General features: G+C 38.5%; 2 protein-coding genes across 8 annotated transcripts in view; both read left to right on the forward strand.

Annotated features, from left to right (window-relative positions):
• LOC109055359 (ubiquitin carboxyl-terminal hydrolase 33) overlaps positions 1-1700 on the forward strand; it is a 29873-nt gene extending 28173 nt beyond the window's left edge. For all 4 annotated transcript variants that reach the window (XM_042717931.1, XM_042717930.1, XM_042717932.1 and 1 more), the window contains one exon: positions 550-1700. In XM_042717931.1, coding sequence (XP_042573865.1) covers positions 550-707 — 158 coding nt within the window. In that variant the 3' untranslated portion in view covers positions 708-1700. The remainder of the gene's footprint in view (positions 1-549) is intronic.
• A 731-nt stretch (positions 1701-2431) lies between these two features.
• Positions 2432-12231, forward strand: part of LOC109055352 (ZZ-type zinc finger-containing protein 3-like) — a 35338-nt gene continuing 25538 nt past the window's right edge. The window contains exons 1-2 of one of the 4 annotated variants that reach the window (XM_042717934.1): positions 3187-3204; positions 3288-3511. The gene's annotated coding sequence lies outside the window, so the exon portion shown is untranslated. Of the gene's footprint in view, positions 2633-3186; positions 3205-3287; positions 3512-3537; positions 3769-3809; positions 3986-12231 lie in introns of those variants that run through there. The other 3 variants (XM_019072577.2, XM_042717935.1, XM_042717936.1) reach the window with 3 other exon arrangements.

The raw sequence follows: 12231 nt of genomic DNA on the forward strand, positions 1-12231 counted from the left end.
CATTTAATCAGATTCATTGTACTTTCACATAAGCATAAATCAATACGCACTTACACAGGGTTTATTTTATGTCATCTAGTTTACTGATTTATTATATCCATCACGAATGTTAAAGCAACTGTTTATAGTTTTGTATATTGTTCGAAAGAACCAAAAGCCATTCGTCTTATTAGATGTCAGTGTTCTATCAGAATGATTTTAAAGCTGATATTTCAAGGGAAAAACAGTTGCTTTAACATACTCTATAACAAAACCTCGAAAAGCTTCTCAAAAACTAAAACCATAAAACTCATATCGGTCCAAGTGTAATTGGGATTTCAACCTCTTGATATCTAAATCCTCGTGAAGACAAAGAAATAACCAAGAATAAACCAGCGTGCCAATATCTCTGTTGATTATGCTTAGTTAATAGAAGCAGAAATTGTGATGAATTAAAATCAGATTAATTGTTCAGCCCTGCATTTAGTAGTGTACCTGCTTGTTTCAAGTACCTTTCATTAACACATTTGCTCAAAAAACATGTGTTTTGCTTCTTTTCTGCTTTAACAGGTGCCGATTCAGGTCAGATATCTGAAGAGACCTGGAACTTCCTCCATTCCATTCACGGAGGAGGGCCGGTGGTGACCGTGCGGCCCAGTGTCAGCCATCAGGAGGCCGAAACTTCCCAGGCAGAGGAGAAGATCGAAGTGGAGACGCGCTCGGTGTAGTTGTGCTGCGATGCTGCTGGACCGCAAGGGGACCGAGAAACACTTATTATTTTGCACTTCACTCTTGCTTTCAAGCATTCGAGCAAAGGACCTCACAGCTTCACCTCAGCATACACACTTCTCCCACACTCTCTATACCCTTTATGACTGTTTTTTATAGCAGATGGATGGATTAAACGTCCTCCAGTGTGCTTTATATTTGTATATATATCGTGCATATCCATTTCCTCTCAACACTAGAAGCCAATTAGACTTAAGGCACAGTTTCAGTCCATTAATGCATTTGATTTCTATGTGCAGCTGCGTTCATGATTTTGCTTCGCCCAAACCAAATAGCCCATGATTCGTGTACACCGAAAATTAATTCCACTGCATCTGTAGATATTTTTTGATTAAGAAAATGAAAGAATATGTTGTCTTAGTGGATGAAAACTTCATGTTTTGGGTATGAAGGGATACTAAATGCTACGTAGTCTCAGGAAAGAACAATATTGTTTTGCACTGTACTGTAGATTCAAAAGCGTGCATGCTTCAGCTCTGATGTTCGATATGTATTTGAATGTACTAGTACTTAAAGAACACACGTTCCTGCACTAAATGTTATTTATTCCAGAGGGGTATGATTATTCTGGCATTCATGGACATTTTCTTTGTTTGGAAATGATTAGACGAGCTAAATCTAAGCAGAATGCACGCTAATATGAATGATGTGGCACATTATGCTGGCAAGAAAATCAATTCCTCATTTTTATTTGTGTTGCATGGAGATGCAAACAATAAGGTGCACATTTGAACACATCGAAGGCTGTCTTGTTTAAAAATGCTATGTGAAAGAAAAAAATCAGATCAATTAAATCCTGCTGCCTCATCTGTGTACATTCAAGGCATTATTTAATGTATAGAAGGATGTGATGTCGTTTTTCAATATTAATGGTCCGCAGAGATGAAAGCTGTATTTGAGTGGCTACTATTAAATCAGAAACGTATGCTGTCGATATCTGTCATCATTCCTATGTTCTGAAATTTAAGAAATTAATATTTGTTAAATTGCTCTGTGAATGGATACATTTTACAAAAACACGTCCAGGTAGTATTTCACCCCAAAATCAACTAAAAATAATACATAATCAATTTGAAAATAGAAGAGGAAGCTTGTTTAGGGCATTTTGAGAGGAAAATGAAGCTCATTTCCACCCTGGTTCTCATCACCGTAAAGTGTTCAGACTTATTTGTTGTAGTTATTTCAGTTAACCTTATGATCTTCTTTGCTGCAAAAACAGGAAAAATCATTGTGCAAGGGACTCCCATCCATTTTAAAAGCCATTTATATAATTATTTTGTATAAAAAAGTTATGTTCTGAAAATATTAGTTTCAATGGTTACATTTATTCTCTTCATTATAGTACTGTATTGTTAGACGTTATTTATTTACTTTTATATTTTATTATATTTTAGCACTCCCTGGGGGACCCCGGACCCCAATTTGAAAACCCCTTTGTAGAAAACCCTTGAAAATACAGTAACAGTGATGACACTGTCTTAGAAGTCGAGCCATTCTTTTGATTGTTAACTTAATTCACTGACCTCAGCCTGACATAAAATTTAAGTACTTGACTGAGCCCTAAATAGCACTGGTGCAGTCTAGCCATTATTTGCACTCATAGACAGATCAATAGCACATAATAGTGCATTCTTCAGTACAATATGCTGCTCGTCATCAGGCTGAAATGCTCGGTCAGATCAGCGCTGACAGCAGAGCTCTTGAGAGCCGGTCATTATGAAAGCAGCGCGCGTGTGGGCCGCGGCTGCTGTCCTGTACAGTATCGCAGTGAGCGGGATTGTGGGATTCACATTCACAGCAGCACCGAGAGAGAAAAAAAACATGGCGGCTGCCGAATGTGCAGCAAACGATTTGCGGAAGTGAGGTAAGTGTAATTCTGTAGCTTCATAAACCCTTTTACATTGAATTATCCGTCACTCAAGTCCAATTCCCCGACTTTATCTCGAAGTTAAAGCAGACTCTGCTTTAGGAACCGCTCCGATTGTAGCGGTTCGAGCGGATTTTATGGGCAAAGTTGTTGCGGCTGATCAGTAGTGTATGTTCACGCTGCCCCCGCTCCTCTGCACTGTTCCACGCTAGCCTGTTAGCTTCCACATTTAGGCCCTTTATCTTCAAAAGTCATTCACTCACTTACTCTGCAGTTTACGTTTATTTGACACCGGGAAACAGCATGTTTTCCCCGTTCGTTAACAAGTGTTATGAATGAGCGTTAAAAAGGGTGCGCCAAATTCGTTAGCATTAGCATGCTAAAGTAAGTCTGTATCATATTCATTAGCGCTCTTAGCCAAAATGCTAATTTGTGGGTAAGTTGTGGAAAAAAGAAATCGAATTGTCTGTTTCTCGTTGTTGCGTGGAGATGTACACAATGAATATCTTGTGTTATTTGTAGCGCGAAATGAGTGGAATTGCGCATCCTGTCAATGCAGTAGTTAGCAGGTGAGCTAATAAAACCCTGCGGACACATTTGTTTTGTTCAGTTAAACGGTTAGTTGTGTCTTAAAAGTACATTTTTTAATAAGAGATTGTATGAGGTGCGTGAAGCAGACGTGTTGCATTAGAGACTAATTCAGAAGTTGAGCTCCGCTCGGAAGTCACGGAGGTGGAGAAACTTGCACCGGGGTCTTTGGGAGGCAGCGGGGCTGCACATCATGCCGAGCCGCGGATGCGGTGTTGCCGGAGAGGCCCGTTAAATGCGGTTGAAGGAGAAAATGTTTCTTCTCACGCCTGTTCTAGATAAATGACGGTGAGTTAATAATCTGCAGCAGTGCTTAAAACACTCTGTTAGTGTGTCAGGTTTATTAGCGGAAACCCGTTTCTGAGGAAAACATCACATGGCTTTAAATGAGGGTTTATCATTTTTCAATCACGGAGCCAAACTGGGTTCTCTGAAACCACTGCGACGAGCGATTTAGAAAACGTGCTGAGCTGCACAGACTGCGAGTGTTTCCCTCCGCGTTGTCATTTGGACTGGGCTGAGTGTTTGGTGCTGATAATTCACTGGTGAGCACGTGTCAATTTAAAGTTCTTCGCCACGCGCGCGAGCTGTACGATTATTCAGGAAGTTTTAAATTCTTAACGCGTGCGGCGCAAGGCGCGAGCAGCAGAATGACAACGTCATATTTCAAGTCCATAAAAGCAGTCCGAGTGAGTTTGAGGGCAGTGTCGGTTATCTCTCCATTCTGGGATGAGCTTCTATTAGCACCTGCCAGCGGCTGAGGTAGTAACGTTAGTGTCTGTTCTTGTTTAGACAAAAATGTGTCGATTATAATATGTCCATTGTTTATTTGATCAATTGGATGAAAACCGCCAAATACAGTACAAATAAATACAAATAAAGAAAAACAAAAGCAGAGACTTTAACTCGTACTAGGTAGGAGGAACGCACATTCACTTATGTTTACATTTATACTCCATTACAGAGTAGACCGTCAATGCTCTCAAAAGTTACTTGTGTTAAATGTATTTGTAATGTAATGGAATTTTATCATTATGCTTAATATCTAACAAGAAATAGTTTAGAAAAAAATTAAATTGTGTTAACAATACAACCATAAATGTAAGTGCTGAGGAAAATGTTTCAGATGCATTAAACACATACACGTTTGCCAGAGCGCCTGACAGGGCAAGCTACTTTAAACTAAATGCTTTTATTGAAGCACTTAATATGACACACTCTGATGTTTAGGACAACTTAGGTTGTGCACGTTTCCCGCAACAAGTCACTCTGTTCTTAGTTTTTTTTTCCCAGATGCTTTCAGTGCTGTGGAGTGACTTGATTGGCAGATGATATCTTTGCATAGTGCACACTGATTAATAAACATCCCTAAAAATTGCATATTTGACTTATTTGTAAATTGAATTGCAGTGTGTTTCCAAATAAAGTTTATTGTACAGTTCCTCCTGTTTGAGGCATCATACATCAGTATCTAATGTCCATCTGAAGACTTATAATGATATTAAATCAATAGTTGGTTCAAAAATAAAAATCTTATTATTTAGACATTTAAGTTGTCATTCACTAAAGACCTTAGCTTAAATCTTATTTACCTTCATATTCACATTCAAAAATGGTGTATTTATTGCGATACTGTAAGCAAGGCGATATATTGGGATATTTCTTATTTTAGGAATAGGATATACTTTTAGGAAAGCTGTCATTAAGGGATGTTTTTTGTTTTTGGAGTAGTATGTTTTTGTGAAATTTGTTGTTATCAATTCGCTTTTTGTGTAGTGTGAGTAAAGGGGGGAAAATTAAAGTGCTTGCAGGATTCTTTAGTTAAAAGGGGTCATATGATACGATTTCAGTTTTTCCTTTCTCTTTGGAGTGTTACAAGCTCTTGGTGCATAAAGAAGATCTGCAAAGTTGCAAAGACTAAAGTCTCAAATCCAAAGAGATGTTCTTTGTAAGACTTGTCCATGCCCTCCGAAAACGGCTCGTTTAAACACGCCCCCACATATCTACATCACGATGTGGGAAGATTTGCATAACACAGCGCAGATGTTCACGCAAAGAAATAAGGCGTAACTTTTATTCTCGCTGTTGCCGCCGGCGCCATTTTGTAGAGATGCTGTGTTTGGTTGTGAAAGAAAAGCTACTTAGTTTTGCCTTCCAAAAGAGGACACGTCTAGAAATCAGTGGTTAAAGGGTTAGTTCACCCAAAAATGTCATTAATAACTTACCCCCATGTCGTTCCATACCCGTAAAAGATCAGTTCGTCTTCGGAACACAAGGATGCACTGTTTCTACGTGTATTTAGCTTTGATTTGAAATAAAACAGCGCATCCTTTTGGCACGGAGGACACAGAAGAGCATACGCAGCATACGGTGATATGGAGAGACACAGAGGAGAATGTTGACAAAGGAATTGTTGAATAAGGTCATTATTTTTGTTTCTTCACTTACAAAAAGTGTTCCCGTCGCTTCATATAACCCAGATTACACGTCTGATGGCAGATGGAGTATTCTGACGACAACTTTCATACCTTTTCTGGACCTTGACACTGTTATTTATTTGGCAGTCTATGGGACAGTCTCAAGCCTCCAGGTTTTCATCCAAAATATCTTAAATTGTGTTCCGAAGACGAACGGCACTTTTATGGGTTTGGAACGACATGGGGGTAAGTCCAGGGCTCCAAACTGCGACTAAAACAGTCGCATTTGCGACCATAAATATTAATTTGCGAGTGATGTTTTTTTCCTGAAGGTCGCCACTGGCGACTACCCGCCGAAAGCGCCTCAGGATTTAACTGCTAAAAAAGTTTTCTCAGGCGGATGATTTGCTTCATTCTAGCAGCGCCCCGTCTGTGATAAACGAACTCGGGCCGAAGGTTAATACACACAACTACACCGAGTGTGGACCTGCCGCGTGTACAACCGCTTCAGAGCGAGATCCGGCCCATAGAGAAAAAGCCGTCTGTCAGCCAGAAGTGTTTTGTAGAGTCGGCGCGGCTCTGGCCCATTATCTTCTCACCGATGCCGAGACTGAACCGACAGAGACGCATTTCAGCCAGAATCAGGCCCGAGTGTATTGCTATCTGGGTATATATTTACATGTTATAACTTAAACATTTGAATCTAATGCCTTTTTTCCTAATTGTTTTGCGATCAAATCTTTTGTTATGTTCACGTATTAAACTGAGACGATGCGCATCAAGGTTTTAGTGGAAAGAGAGTTTTCAGACAGTCCCCGTCTCCTGCCGCACATCAGTGCTGCCGCAACACACAGTCTGATAAACGCAGCTCCGCTGTGCAGCGAGAGATTAATGACGGATACGTAAGAAGGGAAAGTGCAGAACACACAGCGTCTATTTTGTGCACAACTTGAACAAACTAGAACAGGTAAAGCTGTCAGCTGTGTGAATATTGGCAATATCGTTAACAATTCTCGTTTATTAATAATTACTAATATGGCTTCTTCTAAACAAGATCTTGGTGTGTGTTCTTTTAATGCTGAACTTCATTATTTGAAGTGCAACTGCCGTCCAGTAATCGCAAAAAGCTCGATGCTTTGTAACTTTTTTATATAAAAAGTACTAGCTTTAAAATTATTCCGAATTCATAACGAAATTCAAACAATAGGCTACAGTTTTGGCGCTCTTAATGCGGCAGGCACGGTCGCTTTAGCGCCCTCAGTTTCAAGGGCAACTGAACCCATTTAATCTTTCTCTTTACTAATATAGTACATAGTGAACATGAATTAACATCAAAAGGTAGGCTATTTTATAAGAGAGCCTACAGTACAACTTACTGAAATGTCTCGTGTAGGAGGAGCCCAAGCTACCACTCAGTGGCCAAGTGATGCTTATGCTCCATGATACTGGTACAGACCCTGTGTAATGAACAATTCTTTTGACTGTATATTTCAAGCTGGGAAAAGACATTTAGTTCCCACTTTAAGTGAACCTTAGTTCTCAGGTCATCTACAAGATGGATTAAAATGCTGATAAAATCAAGAAAAGATGAGACATAAACACATGACAGTATGATTGAAATGTTGAAATGTAAATAAATAAATAATAATAATCGTAAAATAAATAAAACACGTTTATTCGAGGCACCTAAAAAAAATTTTTGGCTCCTAAGTTTTTTTCTATAGGAGCCAATGGCTCCTTACTCGATTTTTTTTGTTTGGAGCCCTTTTTATGGGTTTGGAACGACATGTTTTCATTTTTGGGTGAACTAACCCTTTAAGTTGTATTTACAAAACTGTTCAGGAACAGTTCAAACCAAATATTCAGATGTGTATAGTGCATTTTACGGAGGACGAGGACTGTTTCCTGTGAGAGTAGCCTTCAATGCTGGTGTTTGTTTCTATAAAGTGGGGCAGTTACAACTTTGCAAGGACAGTCTGGAGTTTCTTACTCACAGCCTGTAAGTATGAAGTAGGTTTAAATATTTAAAGATTTTGCCACTGATAGAGTAGCATTTGTTGTTTGTCGTTTCTCCAATCACAAATGCAGACATGGTTTTATGTTTACGCGGTGTGATACGCAATGCATAAAAGACAGTATAAGTCATTATAATCAGTAATGATGTCCCCACTGGATGCAACAAATGCCTCATTTGTAATGGGTTTTATTGGTTTTGTCTTGTCACGCTGGGACATGGCATCACAGAATGGTAAGGCAGCGTTCCCAATTCTAGTTCTTTTATAACCTACGACATTTGTTCTATTCGACCATAAGTGCCCTGCGAAGTGGACATCACCGGATATTCCACCATGATTCCGGTTCGAAACGAGTGTAATCTTTTTTTTAAGATTTTGAGTTTTTATAGGTATTGTCGTGTTTAACTTAACTTTTAAAAAACAATTTTTTTTATAAAAGTTTGCTAAGGCCCCTTGCTTGAGAAGCACTGTTTTGATAAAGTTGATAGTGAATTTTCTGATTTTTATGCAATGAAATGATTTGAACATGCTGTTACATCACCCACTATAGTCTGTTATTTAAGGTTTACTCCTTTATACCAGGAAAGCAACCTAAACTTCACTTACTCATATCTGAGTTCTCAGATAACCTCATTATGCACAAATGACTCATGTCAGAAGGGTTGTAGCGTATGTGATGACATTAGTGGTGACTCCTCCATTTTAACATTTAGGTGACTCCTACAAACCCACAAATCCACGGAAAAAAAAAAAAAAAAAAAAAAAAAAAAAAATAATATATATAATCGAAAAAAAAAAATATATATATATATATAAGTTTATAAATTGGTTTGTGAAATAAGTATTTTATCCCCAAGCAAAACATGACTTAGTACTTGGTGCAGAAACCCTTAATGGCAAGCACAGAGGTAAGACGTTTTTTGTAGTTGGTCTCCAGGTTTGCACACATCTCAGAAGGGATTTTGGTCCACTCTTTACAGATTCTCTCTAAATCCTTAAGGTTTCTTGGCTGTCGTTTGGCAACTCATAGTTTCAGCTCCTTCCACAGATTCTTTTATAGGATTGAGGTCTGGAGACTAGCTAGGCCACTCCATGACCTTAATGTGCTTCTTCTTGAGCCACTCCTTTGTCGCCTTGGCTGTATGTTTTGGGTCATTGTAATCCTTGAAAACTTATCCATGACCCATCTTCAGTGTTCTGGCTGAGGGAAGGAGGTTCTTGTCCAAGATTTTACAGTACATGGCTCCATCCTCAATTCGGTGAAGTCGTCCTGATCTTCCCTGCACTGTGAGGATAATTACAGTTTAGGCTATTAGCTTACTCCTCATTGAAAATGTTTTTAAAAAGTTTTTTTTTTTTTTTAACAGGTCTATTAATTTATACAATGAATTATATTTTTTTTTTTTTTTTTATTTTCTATTAATTTAACTAAATGAAAATTTGATGAAAAAATGAAAAAATGATTAACACTAAATGAAAATTAAGAGCAGCTTTATTTCGTGCACAGATTTTCAAAAACAACCTGTTTAACGTGAAATACGTTTCTTCTCATGTTTTTCACTATACGGAACACGAGAAATATTAAGGGAATAATTTAAGACAGTTATATACCATTATCAGCATATGTAGTTTTGTCTCTCGTTTTCTCAGAGAATATGCACCGTTAATTAGGGTTGGGTATCGAAAACCGGTTCCATTTTAGAACCAGTTCCATATTTCCAAGAAACAGGTATTCGATAAGAAGTGTGCATTTCGATTCCGCTTAAGGAGTCCTGCGTTCACATTTTAATTTAATTTAAAACGAATTAATTGTAGGAATGGCAAGAACTTGTGCCTTGTTTACGTGCGGCGCACATGAAGCGCAAGCGCGTGCACAGAGAACAGCAGTCGCGGTGTGGGTTCCCGGTTTGTGTCCGTTCTCTGACCGTTCTGTGTATTTCCATTGTAGAAAAGGTTGTTGTGGGCCAAAACTGACTTCTTTCATATTTATCGACCAGTATGCAGAAAACTATGTAAGTATATCATAATAAACACAGGCGTTTTTGTCTTCAGTGAACATAAACAGATGAGAAAGAAAACGCATGTGCAGTATTTTTAGCGCTGCGTGTGATCGGTGTTAAAGAGATAGCAGCCTATAAATGCACTGCCTGTCATTAATGTTAGTCAAAGAACAAAAGAAAATCATTCACTGATCTTGACTAAATATATTTAATAACTTGAAGTAATTTATATTTTATTTATGAAAAGAAAACTATGCAATGGTTTTTAAATTTTAATTAGTTTCTGTACCTGAAATTTGGTTCAGTTGTATTTATTTATGCTTTTAATTGATTTGTTTGTTCCTATTTTATTATGGTTTACTTGTCTATAACACTTTAATATTTTAAATTTATATTAATCTAGTTTATTTTGCTGTGGTATTTAAAAAAAAAAAGCATAGGCAAAATTCCTCTTGGAGTGTTCTGTAGGCTGCTGATTTTTGCTCCTGTTATTCTGCTGCAACAGAATGCTTTGTAAAAAGAAACAGAATAAATGTTTGACATCAAAATGTTTGACTTAATTTTTTATATTGGATTTTTATCTTACTGAAATAGAAACTAGGAATCGATAAGAATCGGAATCGATAAGCAGAATCAAAATTGATAAAATACAAACGATACCTATCCCTACCATTAATGCAGCGTTAGAAAGATCCATCAGTTTTTTTTTACTTTTACTTCTTCTATAGTGAATTGACTGACGTTCATTGGTGTAACTCTTGCGCACAGTTGACGCGTTGCTTGACCCCTTCCCATAATATAATTTGTTTATAGGCCACATTTTAGGCACTTCTTTCTTTCTTTCTTTCTTTCTTTCTTTCTTTCTTTCTTTCTTTCTTTTTTTTTTTTGGTTTTTAATGTTTATTTTTCAATGTTAATGAAAGTGACACCAAAAAACAGGAACATCAATAGGAAATCCTTGGGGGTTGTGCCGGAGCTAAGCAAGTTTCTCATGGGGCTATAGCTCCGTCAAGCTCCCCCCGAGCGCCGGCCAAGGGACAAATCTGTCTTCTGTCCCAATAGTCTTTCACGCTGGCCCCGGGCCATCGGGCAGTCCTTATTGTTGAGCCCTGAGTGGGCAAATTTACAAAATCAGCAGGGGATCAAATAAATATTTTCCCCACTGTAGTAGTTAAACTGACTTGGGTAGTAATGGAAAATTATGTTTTCTAACCATTTTGGTGCTTTTAGTATTTAGGCCTGACAACACCCTTTCTGTCTGTTTTCTGTCTCGTTTTTTATATGCATGGTCAAATCACATTAGACACTCACCAGGAGGCTTCAGTGGAGTGTGAATAAGGGATGCGTGTAAGACTGTCCTCAGGTGCCTCTCATTTCTCAAGCAAAACTAATGTCAGGGGTGCGAAATCTTATTCAAAGCCTCTCATCACATTAATGGTACATGGCAGTGATTGTGCAGACTGAGAATGTGGTGTGGGTCCTTTAGTGTCCTTTTTTAAATGTGAATGATCGTTATGGTTTCCCGGCTTCAATGTTAATGAAAGTGACACCAAAAACAGGAACATCATATAGGAAAAGGAATCCTTGGGGGTTGTGCCGGAGCTAAGCAGTTTCTGATGGGGCTATAGCTCCGTCAAGCTCCCCCCGGAAAGCACCGGCCAAGGGACTCAATCTGTCTTCTGTCCCAATAGTCTTTCAACTGCCTGGCCCCGGGCCATCGTGCAGTCCTTATTGTTGAGCCCTGAGTGGGGGCAAATTTACAAAATCAGCAGGGGATCAAATAAATATTTTCCCCACTGGTAGTAAGTTAAACTGACTTGGGTAGTAAATGGGAAAATTATGTTTTCTAACCATTTTGGTGCTTTTAGGATTTAGGCCTGGACAACACCCTTTCTGTCTGTTTTCTGTCTCGTTTTTTATATGCATGGTCAAATCACATTAGACACTCACCAGGGAGGCTTCAGTGGAGTGTGAATAAGGGATGCGTGGAAGACTGTCCTCAGGTGCCTCTCATTTCTCAAGCAAAACTAATGTCAGGGGTGCGAAATCTTATTCAAAGCCTCTCATCACATTAATGGTACATGGCAGTGATTGTGCAGACTGAAGAATGTGGTGTGGTCTTTAGTGTCCTTTTTAATGTGAATGATCTAGAGTTATGGTTTCATAAATTTTTTTTTTTTTTTTTTTTTTTTTTTCTTTCCCTTCAAGGACAGGCTGTTTGGAAATGTTCTTGCTGTAATAAAACCTACAATTTTCTATTTTTTTTTCCGACTGCATAGGCTATGTCCTAGATGTATCCTCTTGCACGGCCTTAGCAGAAATGGAGGCATTGAGAAATTTGATATGGTGTAATCTAATTTGTCACACTTCAAGCTTCTGTTTGACGTTAGTACCACACTAATTGTTGAGTAATGCAGACGACAGTACCAGCCCAGTGCTCTCTTCAGTCTCCTCTGAAGCTCCCCCAGATGAAATGTGGTGTGTTTTTGCTGCTGCCTTGCAGATTTGTCACATTTCACTGTTCTCATATCAATATATCATATTCTGTAAGCACTGGTCTTTGGACTGACTGCTTC

The sequence above is a fragment of the Cyprinus carpio genome, chromosome B2, assembly GCF_018340385.1.
Source record: "Cyprinus carpio isolate SPL01 chromosome B2, ASM1834038v1, whole genome shotgun sequence".
Taxonomy (NCBI): domain Eukaryota; kingdom Metazoa; phylum Chordata; class Actinopteri; order Cypriniformes; family Cyprinidae; genus Cyprinus; species Cyprinus carpio.